The following is a 25,389-nucleotide window of genomic DNA, read 5'->3' as shown; positions in this document are numbered from 1 at the left end:
TGGTCTGGTCTGATCTGCATGTAACCTAGCAAGAGGTACTGCAATTGCTTACAGGTAACATATGAATGCTGTTAACACACTTGTATCTCCAATAAAATAATGGAAAACTATCATGTCTATCTTAGAATGTCAATGTGAAAAAGTACTCAGAGGACACAAATCAGGAATGAAAGATTTTTCAATGAAATGTTCTCAATTGACTTTTTGCATCAGATTAGAAAAAAATCTGAACTTTGTTGTTGTACTTCTTCTAACAGTCATTTGACAGTGATTTATTCTTTCCTTAGATGTGCAAAATGAACCTACATCATAGAATAAAAGCCCATCATCCAAGAAGAGCAGATTTGGAGAGTGGACTTCTGAGAGTGAAACAACCTATTATGCAGTATTTGAAGACGAAATGAGACTGTACCTGACTACAAGCAATTCAGACAACAAAGACCCAAATATGCCATTTTACAGTAGGAAATTATGGCATAATTCTTTCAAACTTTTGTATGCTGGGACACAAGATTTCAGCCATTCATGTGGCTAGTTTATTCTGAGAAATTAGTTCAGGATCTCACACAAAGTGTGAATGATGGTGATGAGATACTGCACCAGTTAGTGACAATCAATCCTGAGCAATGACAGATAAAGGAATTAGTGACCAAATGGTGGTTGTAGTGAGACTGAGTACCACATCAGTCAAATGCACCAAAAATAAACTCAAAACACACACATTTAAAAAAAAGATAAAAATTCTCTTGATGTCTTCCTAAGAGGTAGTATGCAGTCCTTATGTATTAAATATGGAACTGTTGGCCAGATGTGGTTTAGATCCAAAGAAATAGTATTAACTCCAGTTGAGCATTTTATACAAAGCAAATTAATAGCAAGCCACAACAAATCCTCTGTGGTATACAAAACAGATCCAGACACCGTTACACAAACAATGAAACGTTCATGACACATTTAAAAGAACATAAAATCTCCAAAATTGACAACAGTTTTCAGATGCTTGAAACTTAGTGCAGACTTCAATAGGAGATGCTTTTTTAGTTTCCACAATGAAACTCCATCTCAAAATCTGTCAGCAATTTAGAGAGATTCTGGTTGTACGTAAAGTACACCAGTGGCAAGGCACAATCAATACCTTCAGTGCGTGACTGCAGTGGCACTGTTACCAACCGTGCAACAAAAATGGAGTTACTAAACAGTTTTCCAAAATTCCTTCACAAAAGAAGTCACAATAAGTATTTCAGAATTCGAATCAAAAACAGCTGTCAACATGAATAATTTGGTACCAGATATTCACAGAACTGAAGCAACTTTGGTCACTTAATAAGGGCAAGTCTTTTGGTCTAGACTGTAAACAAGTTAGGTTCCTTTTGTAGTACACTGGAGAACTACTCCGTTTTTAGCCATTATGTATAATCACTCACTTGGTGAAAAATCCTTACCTCAAGACTGAAAGTTGCACAAGCCATACGAATAGACAAGAAAGAATAAACAGAAGTTTTACACACACACACACACACACACACACACACACACACACACCACTGATATCAAATTCTGGCACGATTTTGGAACATACACAGAGATCAAACATTAAGAAATACCTCAAAGAGAACAATCTGTTGACATACTACGAGCACGGATTCTGAAACTGTCATTCTTCTGAAACAGAACTGGCTCTTTATTCATAAGAAATAATGATGCTATTGAGAGGGGATCTCAAGTTGATTCCTATTTCTAGATTTCCAGAAGGCTTTTGAAACCATTCCTCCCAAGTGGCTTCTAATCAAATTGCTTGTCTATGAATCATCGTTTTAGCTGCACGATTAGATTTGCGATTTCCTGTCACAAAGATCATAGTTCACATTAATGGACAGGTTGTGGATTCAACAAAATATGAATGGATTACAATTACAAACACCTTGAATTGGAACCATGACACAAAGTGTTATGAAGAAGATAAATCAAACACTGCATTTTACTGATGGAACATCTAAATGATGCAACAAATCTACTAAAGAGACTCTACACTATGCAGGCCCATCCGCTTCTGGATTATTGTTATGTGGTATGGGATCCTTACTTAAATGGATAGATTCATGACATTGAAAAAGTTCGAAGATCATGTAATACGAGTTGGGGTGACGACCATTAAAACAAAGGCATTTTCTGCTATGACCTAATCTTTTCAAGAAATTTCAATTAACAGCTTTCCCCTCCAAATGCTGAAATACACTAAACAAAAAAAGTTTTTCATCACCTCCGTTCCGAGAGTTCCAGAAGCTGTACAGAAAATTGGAACAGAGATAAATATAAATAGCATTTCCGCTCTTTTTATTGCTCATGTAAACCACACATTGCATGTTGTACCACCATACCGCGATACCTTCAGAGGTGGTGTCCAGATTGCTGCACACCCCGGTACCTCTAATACCCAGTAGCACGTCCTCTTCCATTAATGCATGCCTGTATTCGTCGTGGCATAATATCCACAAGTTCATCAAGGCACGGTTGGTCCAGATTGTCCCACTCCTCAACAGCAATTCGGCGTAGATCCCTCAGAGTGGTTGGTGGATCACGCCATTCATAAACAGCCCTTTTAATCTATCCTAGACATGTTCAATGGGGTTCACGTCTGGAGAACATGCTGGCCACTCGAGACAAGTGATGTCATTATCCTGAAGGAAGTCGTTCTCAAGATGTGCACGATGGGGACATGAATTGTCATCCATGAACACGAATGCCTCGCCAACATGCTACAGGAACTTGGAAGAGCAGTTGACCGGAAAGGACAGCGTCTTGAAAGGATAATATAAGATGAACATCACCAAAAGCAAAACGAGGATAATGGAATGTAGTCGAATTCAGTTGGGTGATGCCGAGGGAATTAGATTAGGAAATGAGACACTTTAAGTAGTAAAGGAGTTTTGCTATTTGGAGAGCAAAATAACTGATGATGGTCAAAGTAAAGAAGAGACAAACTGTAGACTGACAATGGGAAGGAAAGCGTTTCTGAAGAAGAGAAATTTGTTAACATCGAGTATAGATTTAAGTTCCAGGAAGTCATTTCTGAAAATATTTGTATGGAGTAGTGGTGGGCAGGAAATCGCGTATCTGTTAGAAATCGCAGTGACTGAGAAGTCACAGATATCACAGTAGCAACTTTACAGAATCTAACTGCGATTTCAGTCACAGTTAGCAGTCGCAAGTAGTATTTCAGTATTTCACATTCAAAGACGTGAGCCATCTATTGGTCGAATTTAGCACTGCTTTCTGCGATTTCAGTGACAAGTCGCAACTAAGAGTCGCAAGTAGCAACTAAAAAGCGCGGTTAACAGTGGCATCTGTTGGCCAAAGTTCGTACTACGTCCATCTCTGCGGTACGCTATGGAGTCTAACTGCGATTTCCGTGACAAGTCGCAAGTAGCAACTAGAAAGCGCGGTTAACAGTGCCATCTGTGGGTCAAAGTTCGTACTACGCCCATCTCTGCGGTACGCTATGGAGTCTAACTGCGATTTCCGTGACAAGTCGCAACTAAGAGTCGCAAGTAGCAACTAAAAAGCGCAGTTAACATACTTTTCCTAGTGTCATCTGTTGACCGACGTACGTACTTCGTTATGAGAGCCTTGTCCCTCACGAGATCGATGTGCTGTGTGTGCATATGAAGGGCTTATTTCAATAGTGGTACAAGTCCATTTTTGTTAATTTTGAGATATAGAGTCATAAAGTTAAATGAGTGCTGAAAAATCTGCAGATGAGATACCAGAAATATTCAAGCATATGGCTTCTTGCTAGAGATGAAACTTTATTTATGTTTGTTTGTATCACTAATTTCAGAAGCATTATAGACAGAAAAGTGTAGGTAATGGACTTGTACCACTATTGAAATGAGCCCTTCATATTATATGACGACATGCACATTCAGCATCAGTTATGGTTGGTCAAATACTGCTGTGACTCTGAATGTATTATATTAATAAGAAGCAACATTGCCTTTTTCTCCTGAAAATATCAAGTAACGTAACAAATGTGTTTGATTCTGCTTCCAATATGACAGTTTTGGTTAATACTCCACATGCCTACAGGACTTTGCAATGTTAACACAGCAGAACTCGGACATCTGTATAAGTGTAGAGAAATGAAAACAGTCATATGAATGCCTCACTTTTGTTCAGACACAGTTCAAGATTCGGAAGAAAAGTTTTACACCTGGTGTTCTACATGGCAACTTCACACACAAGAACTTTTTGCCGACACTACTACCACCTACATAAGTAAGCTTTTCCTGTGTCACTTTCAAGTAATGCACTTAAGCTATTCCTGATTTAACTGGAAGATCTGTACTTCCCACTTTCATATCAACAGCCTCAAAATGAATATTGTAGACTTCGGGATATGTTACAGGTCAGTGTCACACCAAGATTGTGGAGAAAGGGGGGGGGGGGGGGGGCACGTCGGTATCCAACAAGTGTTTACCAATAAATAAGTGGCGGAAAATTACGGGTATAGGACGGCTTAACATGTGGAAAATGAGATTTTTATTATTCACTCAATGTATTTAACATTTATTAGTCCTTTAAAATCGCACAACTTCAATATAACACTTTAATCAGTCACACACTTATTTCATAATTATTTCACTTTTAAACTGCAAATCCTCTAAGAGCTGTCTTGAATCTTCACGAGTCTCTCTCAACAGCCTTGATGTGGATAGATATGTACAGTAACCAGTAATCAGTCAGAACTGCGTCTGCAAAAACACAAGGATTATTAAACAATTTTTGCTGTCACTAATTACTAGCAATATAATTGACAGAGTAGATTGCTAATATTTGCTATATCACATTTGCTAATATTTGCTATATCACATTCGCAAGAACGATCTCACTGAAGTAATTAAGTCCATCAAAACGCTTAGCAACTAACCTCTCGTCTGACGAAAACGGTCTAAAGACTGGCAATTTCTTCAGATCTGTTGACAATGATATTTTGAATTATCACTTTACTGAGTGACTGAAATGTAGTTCAGATACCTATGAACATAACAATATGTTAGAATTCATTTTCTAAACACGAACTATTACGGTACTGTGCGGCTACTTACATATTAATTACACTATTAATATTTTCACAGTTGTTTCTTTAATACAAAATTAAAGCCAACGGAAGAATAAACGTAAAACATACTTACCAATGACAGGTTTGTTGAGATGCAATTTTCTGTGTGGACAGATGTAACTTTTTCATACGGTGGTACGTCGCAGAAATCGCAGGAGTCACAGAAATCGCAGAAGTAGCAGAAGTCACAGAAATCGCAGAAGTAGCGGAAATAGCAGAAGTAGCAGAAGTCGCAGAAGTAGCAGAAGTCGCAGAAATCGCGGAAGTAGCAGAAATAGCAGTGGCGGAGGGATACGCGACTTAGGTTCCTTAACTGCGACTCTTAACTGCGACAAATCACAGTTAAGAATAACAGATACTGAAAAGTAGCATTCACAGAAATCACTGATATCGGAAAATCGCAGTTTAGCCCATCACTAGTATGGAGTGTAGCCATGTATGGAAGTGAAATGCAGACGATAAATAGTCTAGACAAGAAGAGAAGAGAAGAGAAGCTTTCGAAATGTGGTGCTACAGAAGAATGCTGAAGATTAGATGGGTAGATCACATAACTAATGAGGAGGTATTGAATAGAATTGGGGAGAAGAGGAGTTTGTGGCACAATTTTACAAGAAGAAGGGACCAGTTGGTAGGACATGTTCTGAAGCATCAAGGGATCACAAATTTAGCATTGGAGGGCAGTGTGGAGGGTAAAAATCGTAGAGGAACACCAAGAGATGAATACACTTAACAGATTCAGAAGGATGTAGGTAGCAGTAGGTACTGGGAGATGAAGAAGCTTGCACAGGGGAGGGTAGCATGGAGAGCTGCATCAAACCAGTCTCCGGACTGAAGACCACAACAACAACAACAACAACAACAACAACATGGTTGTATTATCGGTCGGAGGATGGCTTTCACGTATTGTACAGCCATTACGGCGCCTTCCATGACCACCAGGGGCGTATATCAGCCCCACATAATGCCACCCCAAAATATCATGGAAGCTCCACCTTGCTGCACTCACTGGACAGTGTGTCTAAGGCATTCAGCCTGACCGAGTTGCCTCCAAACACGTCTCCGACGATTGTCTGGTTGAAGGCATATGCAACACTCATTGGTGAAGCGAAGGTAATACCAACCCTGAGCGGTCCATTCGGTATGTTGCTGGGCTCATCTGCACCACGCTGCATGGTGTCATAGTTGCAAAGGTGGACCTCGCCATGGACATCAGGAGTGAAATTGTGCATTATCGAGCCTACTGCACACAGTTTGAATCATAACACTACGTCCTGTGGCTGCACGAAAAGCATCATTCAACATGGCGGGGTTGCTGTAGTACTCCTCCGAGCCACAATCCGTAGGTAGCAGTCATCCACTGCCCTTGAGCGGCCTGAGCAAGGCATATCATCGATGGTTCCTGTCTCTCTGTATCTCCTCCATGTTCAAACAACATCAGTTTGGTTCACCCCAAGACACTGGACACCTCCCTTGATGAGAGCCCTTCCTGCCACAAAGTAACAATGCGTATGCGATCGAACCGTGGTACTGATCGGGTGGAATTACTGGAACTGATTGGCTATCGGACTCCCTCCATCTAATAGGAACTGCTCATGCATGGTTTTTCACATCTATGGGCGAGTTTAGTGACATCTCTGAACAGTCAAAGGGACTGGTCTGTGATACAATATCCACAATCAGGATTTCTGGGAACTGGGGTGATGCAATACTTTTTTTGATGTGTGTATTTTGTTGACTTCCACCTACCTAGGGAGAAATGACCATCACAATACAGTAGGGGAAATCCAAGGTCGCACAAAAAGATTAAGGTGTCCTTTTTTCCCATATACTGTTCGAGATGGAATGGTGAGAAATAGTCTGAAAATGGTTTTATGAACCCTCTGCAAAACAGTGAAGTGTGAATTGCAGACTAAATGTAAATGTATATGTATGCAGATATATATGTAGTGCCTCAGCAGAAGATAATTTCAGCTAGACATGTCTAGCCATTTCTTTTCATGATACTGTTACATTTCAGAGAAAAGGACAGAAGTATATGCTTAAAATCTGAATATCATTCTACTTCTACAAACAATGAAAAATCCAGGATGGAATGTAACAATATTATGGAAAGGAAAGTTGCTAATTACCGTATAGCAGAGATGCTGAGTTGCCCTTGTCAAAAGTACACACACACAGAGAGAGAGAGAGACTGTGTGTGTGTGTGTGTGTGTGTGTGTGTGTGTGTGTGTGTGTGTGTGTGTGTGTGTGTGTGGTGTTTTTTGACGAAGGCCTTACTGGCCAAAAGCTTTATTTGTGACAATCTTTCTGTTGTGTCTATCTGCAAATCAGCATCTCCACTACATGGTGAGCAGCAACTTTCCTTCCCATAATATTCTACTTATACACGATTATTTGTCATCACCAAAATTACTTACCGTGAAATTGGATAGTTTGTTTCCATGTAAGTATAGGATGAATAATTATTTCATGCTTATTTATTTATTTTTAATTTTCAAACTGGATTTGATGCAGAGAACTTACAACAAAGAAACTCTTCTTTTTTCTTGAGACTGTTACCTAGATGAGATAATCTTTGGTAGCTACATTTGTAATGGGTGATTTTTTAAATTATATTTTGTTAAGCTCTTGCATGAAATGTAGAAGTACTTGTGACTGCTTATGCTATAGCAAGATAGTTCTTGCAGTGTTAGTTTATCCTACACACTTGGCAAGATTACATACTTCAGGATGGAGACGATCACTGCAGACATAGTTCACACAGTGAGTGTTGCATGCTTCTGGGCCAATGGGCAGCCACCACAGATTGGCAGGCTGTAGTGAGCTAGCAGCCTGCAGTGTATGGCTGTGCTTTCAAGGGCTGTGTTAGTAATATACAGTGAAATAAAGCACCAACATCTAACATTTTGATTTCATCTTCTTTCAAGTCATAATCACTTGCAGATGACCACATCCATGTACCTGATGTAAGTGTGACGTCAGCTGCTGTCGGATAGTCTTTATTGTGTACTTCTTTCACACAAATAAAGGACTACAGCATAAAAACTAAATCCATCACAGCAGCAGAAGGCATGTTGCTAATGTAATGAACTGTGTACAGAGCTATCTGAACTCTATTAATATATCTAAAAACAAAGATGATGTGACTTACCGAACGAAAGTGCTGGCAGGTCGATTGACACACAAACAAACACAAACATACACACAAAATTCAAGCTTTCGCAACAAACGGTTGCTTCATCAGGAAAGAGGGAAGGAGAGGGAAAGACGAAAGGATATGGGTTTTAAGGGAGAGGGTAAGGAGTCATTCCAATCCCGGGAGATATACCTGTCCTTTTTTTCCTCCTAAGGTAAGTCTTTCCGCTCCCGGGATTGGAATGACTCCTTACCCTCTCCCTTAAAACCCACATCCTTTCGTCTTTCCCTCTCCTTCCCTCTTTCCTGATGAAGCAACCGTTTGTTGCGAAAGCCTGAATTTTGTGTGTATGTTTGTGTGTCTATCGACCTGCCAGCACTTTCGTTTGGTAAGTCACATCATCTTTGTTTTTAGATATATTTTTCCCACGTGGAATATTTCCCTCTATTATATTGAACTCTATTAAAGTTTGATTAGAAAACAAATTTCACAAGTGGTACCTGTTGTGTTAATCCATCATCATACATAAATACGTACTAGCTTTTTAAGTTCCTATGGGACCAAACTGCTGAGGTCATCGTCCCTAAGCTTACACACTACTTACTGTAACTTTAACTTAACCAAGGACAACACACAAATCCCAGCCTGAGGGAGGACTCTAACCCGCAACGGGGAAAGCCATGTGAACCATGGCAATGTGCCTACAACCGTGCAGGCGGCTGTATTAGCTTCAGCTGTAATGTACAGATACATATGTGCAAATATTTTAGACTGAGGACCAAGCTCCAGAGATGCATACAATAAATGAGAAGGTGTATACATTCGTTCACAGCATTAAATATAAGGGATGCCACATGAATATTGTGTCTCCATAACTCTTCAAATACTGAAAGCTATTTGTTGCCAATTTATGCAACAAGACCTTATGTACATAGGAGAATGAAGACAAATATGGACTAATCTTGGAAGTGACAAAGAATGAGACATCAGAATTAAAATAATTTAATGAAAAATTAAATAATTTGCTTTTTACACCACAATAATTGGAAACTTTAATGATTTGTATAATGTATCATAAATATACTAAATAAATCAACAATTCATATTTTTCTATATGTATATATTAGGTACTCTGTGAAAAATGGCAATGATGACTTTCAGTATAAAAAATTTAATGAAAATATTAATAAATAATATGTAAGAATCTGATTATAAAAAGGCAGTTAATATCACTGTACAATTTTTATAAACTGTCATCGAAAAAGTTACAAGTCACATGCACAGCAATAATGGAAAAGCAGTCACACACAAACATTCACACATAATACTGGACATGCAACACAATGATATTCTTATGCACCTCACTTAGCTTTTTGTAATACGAGCATAAATATCAATGTTGCTATTAGCACTACTTCCATAGTCATTATTTGAACTCCCATTATCAACTGCAGTACTGGATGTGTGTCTCACTTCTTCATAACCTGGTTCAGCATTTTGTTGTGAAACATAATTTGAGATTTGCTCACTCTGTGACGTACTAAGTGAGCTGTTGCAATGTAGTTTTACTTTCTCATAACCTGAAACAGTTTCACTATCAGAGTCTCTTGCTTCTTCGTTATGGAGCCTTTCATATGGAGGCTCAACACTATTGACATTGAAGTAATTAACACTTTCATAGTTAGGATCATCTTGGTGAACAACTTCATAGGCTGAATCAGATTCTCCTCCTGATGTTCCTGAAACTACAGCATAGTTAGGTTCATGAGTATCACTGGTCATACTCTCATAATTTGGTTCATCAGTAGTTAATGTCATCTCTGGTAGATTTACACTCGTGAAGCCCGTATGTAAATCTGTTCTGTTCTGTCCACTGTCTGTGCCTTTGTATTCATGTTTCATACCACCCTCCTCTCTGTTGTCTGTATTGTACTGATGAGGATCAGTTTTGCGCTGTGGCCGAAGCTGTTCATAATTCGGATCACAATCTGAAGGATTACGCTGGACCTGATGTACAACCTCATAACCTGGGTCATATGGCATAACTAAACTATTGGGCCCAACACTTTCATAACCAGGTTCCTGTTCTTTGAAATTTCCTTGCTTTGGGAGGTGTTCATATACAGCACTCTCATTCTGGATTTCAGTTTGCACTTGGGGTAATGCACATAAATCACTGCTACTGGCTTCTTCTACTGGGACAGCTTTGCTTGTTGTTACAGTACCAAAACTGTCACTAATTGGTTCAATCTGGGTAATACACTCATTTATAGCAGTAGCTTCTGCAAGCAGACTAGTGTCTCCAGACTGCTGAGGATGTCCAGCTAGTTCTGTGGGGGTCTCCACCTGACTAGCTGATTTGTGTTTCTTCTTCATCACCTTTGCATACATTTCTTCCAGACTTGTAACAGGTACAGTATATCTAAGCTCTGGACTGCCAACAGGTGGTGGAGGTAGGGGAGAATTTGCCTGACGCTTCTCTGGTTTTGGTGAACCCAAATTAATTACAGAGCTTGTTGCACTCGATGTTGATGCTGGAACAGATGAGCACTTATTTAGAAAGCATGATAAATGTATATCTAAAACTAAATTCTATACTATGTAATCATTATTGTATAAATAACAATCATCTTAACCACTTCAGCCACATCTGAATGCCTATTTGACATTTATTATAGAGAGAAATTCAGCTTTCCCTAGCCATTTTGTTATCACGCTTTTTAACCTTCACACTTTTTAAAATCAATGCATTTCTTATGCAAAAGATCTTTTTTATTTGAGGAACACACACTATTTCATAGATCACTGCTCATTTCTTGATACTGACATCTTCTGACATTGTACTCTGAAAGCTGTACAGGAAATTTCACAAATATGGTACTTAAATTTTATGAAACGATTTTTCCTTGCTCAAAGTGTATTTCACTTCTAGTAACATATATTACCAAATCGTAATTGTACATGAATGTTAATATTTTCTTGCTCAAAATTTCATTACCATGTGCAAGCAATTGGACATAAAAGAGAAGCCATAAATGAAACTACATCCATTATCAAAATGAACTTGTATAAATTTAATAGAATGAGCCAAACAGAAACTGATGTATAATGTGACCTTGTCCAGTTAGTCCTATTTCTGAACTATTTTACCTTCAATGGCCGTGTATATGAACTAAAAATGATCTAGCTATGGAGAACTTCCTATCAGGAGCTCTCTCATATATAGTTTTAGATCATGTCGAAAATGAATTTTTTGAACTTTGCAATGATCTGACTAAAAAAGTTGTATATGACCATTATGTAGATATGTGGATTGTGTATCTATTGTGTATATTTATGTTGATAACATCCATACAATCCTGATTGTTTACAGATGGATAAATAAATAAATAAATAAATAAAATTGACGTTCTTGCCAAAGCTAACAGATGTTACCAATGGTTTAAATTGTTAGATAAAGATACCACTTTCACCATACAGCACGAGGAAACTGAACTATTTTCATTTTGATCTGAAGGTTAAAAATGAAGGTGGTGACCACCTGTTCAATGGATTCTGAAAATCCATTACATCTGACTGCATACTTCAGAATAGTTCTTGCCATCCATGACCCATTAAAGCAGCATATTCCTGCTCAGTGATTGATAGGGTAGTCAAAATCCTTTAAGTGAGGTGAATATTAAAACTGAATTACCTACACTGAAAAGGTAGCTTCTGAAATAACTCTGACCAACAGTATAATAGAAGAAACAAACTGGGAACAGAGATCAGGTCACATTACAGAGGAGTGAACAAAAGAAAAAAGATAGGATTACACACGTTTGGGCTGCAAATTGGCTTCAGGATAGAGAACACTTTATATATGACACAGATAAGTAATTATATGTAGTAATCTTTGCAAGTTTTACACTGAGCAAACTGGGAGAAACTTCAAAATGAGGTTTAGAGAACATGTTAATGGTAGTGAATCCAATCCCTCTCAGCATTTAGTGGTCATTTAAGAGAGAGTGAGCATTCTGTTAATGATATTGCTAAAAGCATTCTTCATTAGGAATAAAATGTAGATTATCTAATATCCTAGAAGAAATATACAGTCACACGATGAAATATCAAATGTCATTAATGAGCAGACAGAGTTAAGAAATAAGATCTATACAAATAAACTTCGACAGTGTTTTAATCAGGTATGTTAGAATTAGAGTTTTCCCCATTTTCATGCATGTAAAATTAACTAAATCTGACAACATATTTTGGTCCCTTTCTGAGCTGAGAAACTCTTTATATGCTAGAGACAGATTTTGTTACCTTACTTTCGTCTTGCTCAGTGTATTGTTCATGACAGTTAACCTCAGCTTTTTTCCTTCATATAGTCCACCATTATATACTTTATATATTCTAGCCTTGAATACTATCTGTCCATGTACACACACACACACACACACACACACACACACACACACAAACTATCCTTATGTTACAGACAGGTATGTATACATTTATTTGTTTGCCCTCTGCATCAGATACCACTGATGATGGGCTGTATGCTTGAATACTGGACTGGCAATTACCCATTTTTACCTGCAGCTCATCACAGTGTACAGCAAGATAGCATTTAACGAAAATATAATAATAGTACTTCATGATGCACATAAGTCTGATGTACATCATTGGGGTTTGACAAAAAGTGTGTCAAACTGCTTTTGAATTAGCAATTAGTGGCATCTCAAAATAAATGTTCACATTTCGTTTACATCAACCCAAAAATATTGTTCACTCACAATATAGAACAGTAAGTATCAAAACATCTCTCCAAAGTGCTGTATCAGTGAAGATGAACTGCAAAATTAGACAACATACAGAAGCAGTAAGTAATAGAGCTATTAAAAAAAGCGAGAATATGTATATAAGAAATGCTTTATCAACTCAGAATGTGAGCTAAAACTGAAATGAGATTTCTGGTTTTGTGGGTGTGTAACACTTCTAAGTAGTATGATCTGTTGAGCATTTCATAATAAGCAATAACAGTAGTATCAGCATGAATATGTTAATTACATTTTAGCTTGATTTCGGAATGTTACACGAGATATTGAGCTCTACATGTCTTTTAGGGATTTCCTCATACAGATGGTATTCATGTTCTTGCAATCAGCAGACAACTAATGATCAACCTGTTAGGCCTTTTCTTATAGTGTGCTGTGAAACTTTTATTGAGCATTTGCCTATAAACGTTATTGATAGCATTTTACCAGAGATGGTGTTCCTGTGAAAGGGCCATGGAATATTTATCCAACTTGCTCCTGAAAATTAGTCATGCTCATGCAATATGCTATTTTCAACAAACAGCATTACGGCAGGGATTTAGACAATGCAAAGAATTGCAGAATGCTTCCTGGCTGCTGTGTTCATCTCAAAATAGAGTGTGCTTCTAAAGCGAATTGAAATAGATTCGATATCTGCAATGAGAAGCTCTTTATAAAGTTCAGTTTGTAAAATATTAAAGGATCTATGAAGATGAATATGTTTCAGTTTCTATTAAGACTACTGTGATTTAAGTAAGCACAACAGACATTATACTTTTTCCATGCTTTGTATATCAGTAATTCTAAAATAAAGTACTTTTTGACAAACACATAATAATGTAATATGCAGTTGCATTCTTATAGACTTATATGTTTAGTACAAGCCAAGACTGAAGAGATATTAAATTTGTTTTTTGTATCTTGGAAAAATAAAAACTGTTCCAGAATCTTTGGAAGTGGCACAATAGCTGATATTAGAGATCAAACAACATTTGAATTGTTAAAGAATTAGTCTGGAATTAATTTAAAGGGCTTTTTGTATGATCATTATTTCATCCACACAAATGCAAATGAACTCCACACAATAGACTGGAGGGAGCTACTCACCAACAAGGCAAGCCAACTTGCCATTATTTGTTACCCCCAACACATTCATAACAAACCTAAAAGTACACAGAAAAAGAAACTGAACAAGAAGTCTAGCAAAATGTGTCACAAGAAACAACACAGTAATGTTACTGAACATAGTAAAAAAATAATCCTTAGTCTCTGTGCCACTTCACTAGAACTGTCTCGAGGAAAGACAGGAAAAAAATACAACAAAAAAGCACAAATTTATACACAACAGAAATGGCTTCAGGCATTTTTACAATTTTGGTATTGGTCAGATGTAAACAAATACAGTTATGATGCAACTTCTGACAGAGGTATACCTGTGGATCTGAAAGGTTTCCACTACTTAGCTAAAAACACGAAAGAAGAGAAAGAAACCTTTTTTAAAAATATTAATAAAAATGCAGTAACATATGATTACTGCATCTTAGTCTTTCAAAATTTTTTCTGCAGTATTAATGGTTAGTTGGAGTCAATATATGAAGGTATAAAAATTTTGTATTAAGTTATTTAACTACAAAAGTCACGTAATTACCTCAACAGTTCACCTACAGCATTTTTCAAATAATATGGAATTTTGAGAGTGCTGAGCACTGTTGTATCCCTTTAAACATATCTGTCTTTCCAGATTACAAAATCTAAATTTAAGAATGAGCCACTAGTGTTGCTACACTGCACTCTACTGTCACCGTATTAGCTGTGTTATGTGATATAATTAATGCTGCAATGTTTACACCATAGACAAAGTCCACTATTATGGCGTATCCTTTTTACTTTGATATATGTTAGCAAATAATAAATATTTAAATCAAAATAATATGTTGTGCAGGTCATACCGCCTGCCTTGGGTGTATCAGTAGTTTTTATTGCTCATTTTAAATTTTTTTCCACTTAGGCTTTCACTCTAAATAATCACGTACCAACTGCTGTGGACTATGTACCAAGTAGAATAGTCACCTAGCATTAAGTTTCTTGTTCCCCTAAAATGCTCTAGCTAAAAAGTCTCTATGCACCATGTATGAGTGACCAACAGGGAGCATGGGAGGAAGATCATATGTTGGTTTGAGACACGTGTTGGAGTGTCAAACAACAGATCGATGTTCTCTCTGGCTCTGGTTCTCAGTGACGTATGACATCTTTCCTCTCTTCACTCTCCTGATGGGTTTCCAACTTCATTCCGCTACCACTCAACATCTGCCTTGACTAACCTGACAGGATGGAGGTCTTTTTTACAACCCAAGCACCCAACTGTACTTCATATTCTGGAATATAGTGAGAATATTGACTCTTAAGCCTTATGTTTTATTTAAAATATTCCCTATGGATAACAACTCTATTTGAAAGTCCTGAAGCAATCACATTGCACCTGCACAGTTTATCTTTTAGGTAAGAATACAGTTGCAAAGGACATGCTGAACAGCACTGGTCTAGAACTGATGGTAAATAACCACAAAAGTTAACAACAAACATTATTTTTAAAATTTAACAAAAAGTTTTGTTCCATTCAATGTTTTGGACACATTTTCCATGTCTCATCATAAGTCTATACAGCCCTCAAAACCATAGGTTTCATAAAAGAAGCCTTCCAGGATGAAGCTTGTATTTAACTTTGGGCAGATGGTAGAATTTCAAAAATGCAACATGCACCATTCAAGCAAATCATAGTTTTGTAAACATGTGTTCTCTTTTACGACGAAGACAAAATTACAGTTCAACAGGGAAGTTAACAAAAGCTGTCCATACAAAAACTGGGACACTACGACTACACAAAAGCTGAATTAAATTTTCTATTATCTAATTTGGTTTGTGTAACATGGTTATGGGTAGTTGTTACTGTTATGTAAATACTCGGAGAATTCATTTTTTTAATTGAATTCCTCATACAATGCAGAAGACTTTTTTTCAACTGTAATAGTATGGCACATTCTATTTCTCATATTTGCATGTACTTGGCAGATCTAAGCAAAGATGAGGGCAAGAATTTCTTTTAGTAGTTAAAGAACAATGGCGTAAGTCATGTGGTTATTATCTCTCTGACCATGTCCATACAAATTATAATAACCATTGTGAGCACTTTGCTGATATTTTTGGAAGGACATCTAGTGAATATGATGACATCAGACATTTAATTGTTGATGGTTGTTGTGATACATAATGGACTAATAAACATAATTAATAGTTGTTACAAAAGCAAGAGAACTTGCAAATGTATGTGGCTGCATCTCAAAATGTAATTCCAACTAAACAACAGGACATTATAGTTGACATATTAGAGTCACTACATTCAATAAGACACATTAGAGTCACTACATTCAATATAATAATCATCAACAATGGCACCTTGTACTCTGACATTGATCATCTTTAAGAAAATGTATTATCTGCACATCAAACATTTCCAGGTTAAGAATATACAGTGTACGAGAACATAAAGAAACATTTTCTAACAGCAGAACTTGTGAGGGTGTTCAATAAGTAATGCAACACATTTTTTCCCTTCAACCTATTTTGGTTGAGAAAATGTGGAATTTGTTGTGGGACATAGAATATTCCCACTTTGGCCCCTGTAGTTTCATAAAGATCCAACAGGTGGTGGCATTACATGTAGCCTTCGAAATGGCATCTGTAACAGAGGTGCATTCCAAGCAGAGAGCTGTCATCAAATTTCTTTTGGCAAACCAGAGCATTGCAGATATCAATAGGTGCTTGTAGAATGTCTATGCTAACCTGGCAGTGAATAAAAGCATGGTGAGTTGTTGGGTGAGGCGTCTGTAATCATCACAAGTCGCGCAAACCTGTGTCATCTCTCACATGCTGGCTGGCTGCACACAGCTGTGATTCCTTCCTTCAATGCCGGAATGTAAGGGCACTCATTCAAGGTGATTGACAGATCACAATCACACTCCTAGCTGCTCAACTGGACATGTTGCTAGTATTGCTGACACACTCACCCATATTGGGGTACTCAAAGGTGTGTGCCCACTGGGTTCTTGTCGGCTTACAGAAGATCATGAAGAGCAATGAATTGCCAGAGTGGACTTGCTTGTGCATTACGAGGCTGCCTGTAACAGTTTTTCATCGAACAGTGTCACAGTGATGAAGCATCAGTTCATCACTTTGAACCAGAAACAAAACTGCAATCCACCTCTCCTCTGGAGGAGGAGAGAGAGAGAGAAAGAGAGAGAAGAGAGAGAGAGAGAGCAGGGGGGGGGGGGGAGGTTCAAAGCTGCAAGGCCTCACAAAATCTGGGCATTTGAGAGGAACTCCAAACACTTCACTGGAATGTTTTTTTCACCTACCCTACAGCTTGGATCTTGCACCATCAAACTTCCGTCTGTCGGCCCAATGAAGGGTGTGCTCCATGGGAAGTAGTATATGGATGATGTGGAGGTTATTGATGCAGCAAAACGTTGCCTCCAACATCTACCAGTAGAGCGGTACCATGAGGGCATACAGGCACTCCCAGTACAGTAGTGTACGGACATCACACTGAATGGAGTTTATGTTGAAAAATAGGGTTTTGTAATCAAAAGAGAGGACAATAATATAGTGTACTGGAATCCCCAATAAAACCAACCTACTTTCAGAAACAAAGGTGTCGCATTACTTACTGAACATCCCTTGTACAATTTAATCCACATTTCAGTGATTTCTGCCAGAAATTTGCTCTCTATCAAGAAGACAGCCCAGTATATATTGCATCTGTGAAAGGCTGAGAAGTTCCACTTTAATGAAACATGATGAGACTGCAGGAATAATAATGGTGCAACTTGTCGAGTTCTCCAAACTGACTTACAAAGTGTGCTTCCATTTCCTATTCCCAGCGACTTCAGTTGCTTATTAGAAGAACTATTATTGCTCCAATTTTGATTGCTATGACTTGTCCTCTGGCAAAACACTCATATGCCTTTGGGACATATGCTCATCATCCAAATTATTTCAAGAGATAGCTTCATGTAAGTAACAAAGACACATATCTATTTACACTAATTTATGCACTGCACAAAACAATAATATAAATATGTGTATCACATGGGTGAAATTAGTCATGCCAGCTGGTCGTTAGAAATGATATACCACAAATTTCTTATTTTCCGTCATTATTACCTGCTGAAAGACACAGATTTTAGAAATATTTAGTCCGTTTTGAAGAGATAATCTCTGTATCTACCACGTAATTAGTATAATACTAGCAATCATAGTAATGCTTCACAATTGCTAAATATGTATGGGAATTGGATTTACGTCCTAATCTCCATCTCCTCCTCTGCCCTCTCTTTGTTCTTCTTCCCCTCCTGCCTGCCCCCCCCCCCTCTCCCCCCCTCCCATCTCCCCCCCCCCCCTCTCTGTTCACCTCTTCTTTGCCCCTCTCTCTAACTTTGAGCCTTGTTTACGGGTGTTATAAAGGAAACTGCAATTGGGAGTTGAAGTAACTTAGAATAAATTGGTAAATCGGTTGGGATAATTAGCATACAGGGTATGAGAGAGACCTCTCCAGATACTGGATCTATGAGTTATAGTGATTATTTTTTGAATGGCTTTAATCTCTAATAGGGGTACAATTACCAATTTTCAGATAATACAGATTCTGTAGACGTATTCTAATCATAAGCAGATATGCCATAAATACAATTTTCCTGATTACTGTTAAAAATGACTGAAGAATGAAACGAAGCAGTACAATGTTGTGTATACAAATTTTGTTTAAGACTATACATACAGAGAGATGATATATATAGGAGAAACAATCTGTTTAATGGTTTAAGTGCCTTGATATTGTAGTTGAAGTTGACTGGGGGAAAGAAAACAATACATTTTCACTTTGCAGCACAGCATTGTTTTTTCTCAGTCAGTTTTAGCAGAAAACCAGGACAGTGTGGGTTAAAAACAAATATAGCCTATGCCCATCTGAATGTTTATTAACGTATTGCGCAAAAATTTGAAATAAATCAATCGGAAACTTTTAAAAGATTTTTGCCAACAACATTCGCCTTTTATACCTTACACGTATTTAAAAAATCTTACAGTTTATGGCCATTCAAATGTTATTACAGTATCGTGATAAAACTTAAAGTGAACTGATGAAGAACTTTTTGAGATTTTTGTGACAACATTTCCTCTTAATATATTACACATGTATTTAAATATAATATATATTTACAAAGTATGTAATCTATCTCCATTTGAACACTTAACAGAACACTGTGTAAACACTTTAAATAAATCGGTCAAGAGCTTTATGAAATTTTTGATAACAATGTGTCCCCTTTATATAACGTATAGATGTTAACATAACATACATATAAAAATGTAGTCTATGTCTGTCCGACCCGCCCAAGAACCATGGACCTTGTCAGTGGTGGGGACGCTTGCATGCCTCATGCCTCAGCAATACAGATAGCCGCACCGTAGGTACAACCACAACAGAGGGGTATCTGTTGAGTGGCCAGAAAAACGTGTGGTTCCTGAAGAGGGGCAAGCAGCCTTTTCAGTAGTTGCAGGGGCAACAGTCTGGATGACTGACTGATCTGGCCTTTTAACACTAATGAAAACGGCCTTACTGTACTGGTACTGGGAACGGCTGAAAGCAAGGGGAAACCACAGCCGTAATATTTCTCGAGGGCATGCAGCTTTACTGTATTGTTAAATGATGATGGCGTCCTCTTGGATAAAATATTCCGGAGGTAGAACAGTCCCCCATTTGGATCTCTGGGCGGGGACTACTCAGGACGACGTTGTTATTAGGAGAAAGAAAACTGACGTTCTACAGGTTGGAGAATGGAATGTCAGATCCCTTGATCGGGCATGTAGGTTAGAAAATTTAAAAAGGGAAATGGATAGATTAAAGTTAGATATAGTGGGAATTAGTGAAGTTCGGTGGCAATAGGAACAAGACTTCAGGTCAGGTGAATACAGGGTTATAAATATCTACACTACATCCATACTCTGCAATCCACCATACGGTGCGTGGCAGAGGGTACCTTGTACTACAACTAGCATCTTCTCTCCCTGTTCCACTCCCAAACAGAACGAGGGAAAAATGACTCACTTTATGCCTCTGTACGAGCCCTAATCTCTCTTATCTTTTCTTTGTGATCTTTCCGTGAAATGTAAGTTGGCGGCAGTAAAATTGTACTGCAGTCAGCCTCAAATGCTGGTTCTCTAAATTTCCTCAGTAACGATTCATGAAAAGAACACCTCCTTTCCTCTAGAGACTCCCACCCGAGTTCCTGAAGCATTTCCATAACAGTCGCATGATGATCAAACCTACCAGTAACAAATCTAGCAGCCCATCTCTAAATTGCTTCTATGTCGTCCCTCAATCCGACCTGATAGAAATTCCAAACGCTCAATCAGTACTCAAGAATAGGTCGTATTAGTGTTTTACAAATGGTCTCCTTTGCAGATGAACCACATCTTCCCACAATTCTACCAATGAACCGAAGACAACTGCCACTACATGCTTGTTCCACTTCATATCGCTCTGCAATGTTACGCCCAAATATTTAATCGACGTGACTGTGTCAAACGCTACACTACTAATGGAGTATTCAAACATTACAGGTTCCTTTTGCTATTCATCTGCATTAATTTACATTTATCTATATTTAGAGTTAGCTGCCATTCTTTACACCAATCACAAATGCTGTCAAAGTGTTCTTGTATCCTCCTACAGTCACTCAACGACAACACCTTCCCATACACCACAGCATCATCAGCAAACAGCCGCACATTGCTATCCACCCTATCCAAAAGATCATTTATGTAGATAGAAAACAACAGCAGACCTACCACACTTCCCTGGGGCACTCCAGATGATACCCTCACCTCCGATAAATGCTCACCATCGAGGAGAACGTACTGGGTTCTATTACTTAAGAAGTCTTTGAGCCACTCACATACTTGGGAACCAATGACATATGCTCGTACCTTAGTTAGGAGTCTGCAGTGGGGCACCGAGTCAAACATTTTCTGGAAGTCAAGGAATATGGCATCCGTCTGATACCCTTCATCCATGGTTCGCAAGATATCATGTGAAAAAAAGGCGAGTTGCGTTTCGCAGGAGCGATGCTTTCTAAAGCCGTGCTGATGCATGGACAGCAACTTCTCTGTCTCAAGGAAATTCATTATATTTGAACTGAGAGTATGTTCGAGAATCCTGCAACAAACCGATGTTAAGGATATTGGTCTGTAATTTTGAGGATCTGTCCTTCTACTCATCTTATGTACAGGTGTCACCTGCGCTTTTTTCCAGTCGCTGGGGACTTTACGTTGGGCACGAGATTCGCGATAAATGCAAGCTAAGTAAGGAGCCAATGCAGTAGAGTACACTCTGTAAAAATATAAAATCAAATAGGGGTAATGCAGGAGTAGGTTTAATAATGAATAAAAGAATAGGAATGCGGGTAAGCTATTACAACCAGCATAATGAACGCATTATTGTGGCCAAGATAGATACGAAGCCCACACCTACCACAGTAGTACAAGTTTATATGCCAATTAGTTCCATAGATGACAAAGAGATAAAAGAAATTATTCAGATACTGAAGGAAGACAAAAATTTAATAGTCATGGGTGATTGGAAATCGACAGTAGGAAAAGGTAGAGAAGGAAATGTAGTAGATGAATATGGACTGGAAGCAAGGAATGAAGGAGGAAGCCGCCTGGTAGAATTTTGCACATAATCAAAGCTAACACTTGGTTCAAGAATCATGAAAGAAGGTTACATACATGGAAGAAGGCCGGAGACGATAAAACGTTTCAGATAGATTATATAATTGTAAGACAGAGATTTAGCAACCAGGTTTTAAATTGTAAGACATTTCCAGGGACAGATGTGGACTCTGACCACAATCTATTGGTTATGAACTGTAGATTAAAACTGAAGAAACTGCAAAAAGGTGGGAATTTAAGGAGAAGGGACCTGGATAAACTGACTAAACCAGAGGTTGTAGAGAGTTTCAGGGAGAGCATTAGGGAACGATTGACGAGAATGAGGGAAAGAAATACAGTAGAAGAAGAATGGGTAGCTCTGAGGGATGAAGTAGTGAAGGCAGCAGAGGATCAAGTAGGTAAAAAAACGATGGCTAATAGTAATCCTTGGGTAACAGAAGAGATATCGAATTTAATTAATGAAAGGAGAAAATACAAAAATGCAGTAAATGAAGCAAGCAAAAAGGAATACAAACAACTCAAAAATGAAATCGGCAGGAAGTGCAAAATGGCTAAGCAGGGATGGCTAGAAGAAAAATGTAAGGATTGAGGCATATATCACTAGGGTAAGATAGATACTGCCTACAGGAAAATTAGAGAGACCTTTGGAGAAAAGAGAACCACTTGTATGAATATCAAGAGCTCAGATGGAAACCCAGTTCTAAGCAAAGAATGGAAAGCAGAAAGGTGGAAGGAGTATATAGAGGGTCTATACAAGGACGGCATTCTCGAGGACAATATTATGGAAATGGAAGAGGATGTAGATGAAGATGAAATGGGAGATGATATACTGCATGAAGAGTTTGACAGAGCACTGAAAGAGCCGAGTCGAAACAAGGCCCCGGGAGTAGACAACATTCCATTAGAACTTCTGATAGCCTTGGGATAGCCAGCCCTGACAAAACTCTGCCATCTGGTGAGGAAGATGTATGAGACAGGTGAAGTACCCTCAGACTTCAAGAAGAATATAATAATTCCAATCCCAAAGAAAGCAGGTGTTGGCAGATGTGAAAATTACCGAACTATCAGTTTAATAAGTCACAGCTGCAAAATACTAACACAAATTCTTTACAGACGAATGGAAAGAAGATCAGTTTGGATTCCGTAGAAATGTCGAAACACGTGAGGCAATACTGACCTTACGACCTATCTTAGAAGAAAGATTAAGGAAAGGCAAACCTACGTTTCTAGCATTTGTAGACTTAGAGAACGCTTTTGACAATGTTGACTGGAATACTCTCTTCCAAATTCTAAAGGTGGCGGGGGTAAAATACAGGGAGCGAAAGGCTATTTACAATTTGTACAGAAACCAGATAGCAGTTATAAGAGTCGAGGGACATGAAAGGGAAGCTGTGGTTGGGAAGGGAGTGAGACAGGGTTGTAGCCTATCCCCAATGTTATTCAATCTGTATACTGAGCAAGCAGTAAGGGAAACAAAAGAAATATTCGGAGTAGGAATTAAAATCCATGGAGAAGAAATAAAAACTTTGAGGTTACCTGATGACATTGTAATTTTGTCAGACAGCAAAGGACCTGGAAAAGCAGCTGAATGTAATGGACAGTGTCTTGAAAGGAGGATATAAGATGAACACCAACAAAAGTAAAAGGAGGATAATGGAATGTAGTCAAATTAAATCGGGTGATGCTGAGGGAATTAAATTAGGAAATGAGACACTTCAAGTAGTAAAGGCGTTTTGCTATATGGGGAGCAAAGTAACTGATGATGGGTGAAGTAGAGAGGATATAAAATGAAGTCTGGCAATGCCAAGGAAAGAGTTTTTGAAGAAGAGAAATTTGTTAACATCGAGTATAGATTTAAGTGTCAGGAAGTCGTTTCTGAAAGTATTTGTATGGAGTGTAGCCATGTATGGAAGTGAAACATGGACGATAAATAGTTTGGACAAGAAGAGAATAGAAGCTTTCGAAATGTGGTGCTACAGAAGAATGCTGAAGATTAGATGGGTAGATCACATTACTAATGAGGAGGTATTGAATAGAGTTGGGGAGAAGAGAAAGTTGTGGCACAACTTGACTAGAAGAAGGGATCGGTTGGTAGGACATATTCTGAGGCATCAAGGGATCACCAACTTAGTACTGGAGGGCAGTGTGGAGGGTAAAAATCATAGAGCAAGACCAAGATATGAATACACTTAACAGAATCAGAAGGATGTAGGTAGCAGTAGGTACTGGGAGATGAAGAAGCTTGCACAGGATAGAGTAGCATGGAGAGCTGCATCAAACCAGTCTCTGGACTGAAGACCACAACAATATGTCTGTCCAAATCTTTGTACAATACTGTGTAGAAATCTAAACTAAATTGTTGAACTCCAACATTTTTAGCCTACAATATCTCTCTTTTATGTAGTATACACAGAGTGTAATCGGAAAGTGCATACTTTTTTTTTAATATAAGGTACCCTAATAGGTACATACACAAGTTTCTTGGTTGTTTTTTCTCGGCGAGTGGGCAGAGGGTGGGGGTGGGGGGTAGGAGAGTGGGCGGGGGGGCGAGCGGGGGCAGAGGGGGCGAGCGGGTGCAGAGGGGGCGAGCGGGGGCGAACGGGGGCGAGAGGGGGCGAGCGGGGGCGAGCGGGGGCGAGCGGGGGCGAGGGGGGGCAGAGGGGGGCGAGCGGGGGCAGAGGGGGGCGAGCGGGGGCAGAGGGGGGCGAGCGGGGGCAGAGGGGGGCGAGCGGGGGCAGAGGGGGGCGAGCGGGGGCAGAGGGGGGCGAGCGGGGGCAGAGGGGGGCGAGCGGGGGCAGAGGGGGGCGAGCGGGGGCAGAGGGGGGCGAGCGGGGGCAGAGGGGGGCGAACGGGGGCAGAGGGGGGCGAACGGGGGCGAACGGGGGCGAACGGGGGCAGAGGGGGGCGAACGGGGGCAGAGGGGGGCGAACGGGGGCAGAGGGGGGCGAACGGGGGCAGAGGGGGGCGAACGGGGGCAGAGGGGGGCGAACGGGGGCAGAGGGGGCGAACGGGGGCAGAGGGGGCGAACGGGGGCAGAGGGGGCGAACGGGGGCAGAGGGGGCGAACGGGGGCAGAGGGGGCGAACGGGGGCAGAGGGGGCGAACGGGGGCAGAGGGGGCGAACGGGGGCAGAGGGGGCGAACGGGGGCAGAGGGGGCGAACGGGGGCAGAGGGGGCGAACGGGGGCAGAGGGGGCGAACGGGGGCAGAGGGGGCGAACGGGGGCAGAGGGGGCGAACGGGGGCAGAGGGGGCGAACGGGGGCAGAGGGGGCGAACGGGGGCAGAGGGGGCGAACGGGGGCAGAGGGGGCGAACGGGGGCAGAGGGGGCGAACGGGGGCAGAGGGGGCGAACGGGGGCAGAGGGGGCGAACGGGGGCAGAGGGGGCGAACGGGGGCAGAGGGGGCGAACGGGGGCAGAGGGGGCGAACGGGGGCAGAGGGGGCGAACGGGGGCAGAGGGGGCGAACGGGGGCAGAGGGGGCGAACGGGGGCAGAGGGGGCGAACGGGGGCAGAGGGGGCGAACGGGGGCAGAGGGGGCGAACGGGGGCA

The 25,389-nt window shown here is 39.9% G+C and overlaps 1 protein-coding gene across 4 annotated transcripts in view; it reads right to left on the bottom strand.

The window, feature by feature from the left end:
- Positions 1-9,315: 9,315 nt before the first annotated feature.
- The window catches only part of LOC126245665 (uncharacterized), a 102,406-nt gene continuing 86,332 nt past the window's right edge, over positions 9,316-25,389 (bottom strand). For 2 of the 4 annotated variants that reach the window (XM_049948335.1, XM_049948337.1), the window contains one exon: positions 9,316-10,789. In XM_049948335.1, the coding sequence (XP_049804292.1) occupies positions 9,621-10,789 (1,169 nt within the window). In that variant the 3' untranslated portion in view covers positions 9,316-9,620. The remainder of the gene's footprint in view (positions 10,790-25,389) is intronic. The other 2 variants (XM_049948334.1, XM_049948336.1) reach the window with 2 other exon arrangements.

The sequence above is a fragment of the Schistocerca nitens genome, chromosome 1 (genome assembly GCF_023898315.1).
Source record: "Schistocerca nitens isolate TAMUIC-IGC-003100 chromosome 1, iqSchNite1.1, whole genome shotgun sequence".
Taxonomy (NCBI): domain Eukaryota; kingdom Metazoa; phylum Arthropoda; class Insecta; order Orthoptera; family Acrididae; genus Schistocerca; species Schistocerca nitens.
This window is presented reverse-complemented; position numbering and strand designations above follow the sequence as displayed.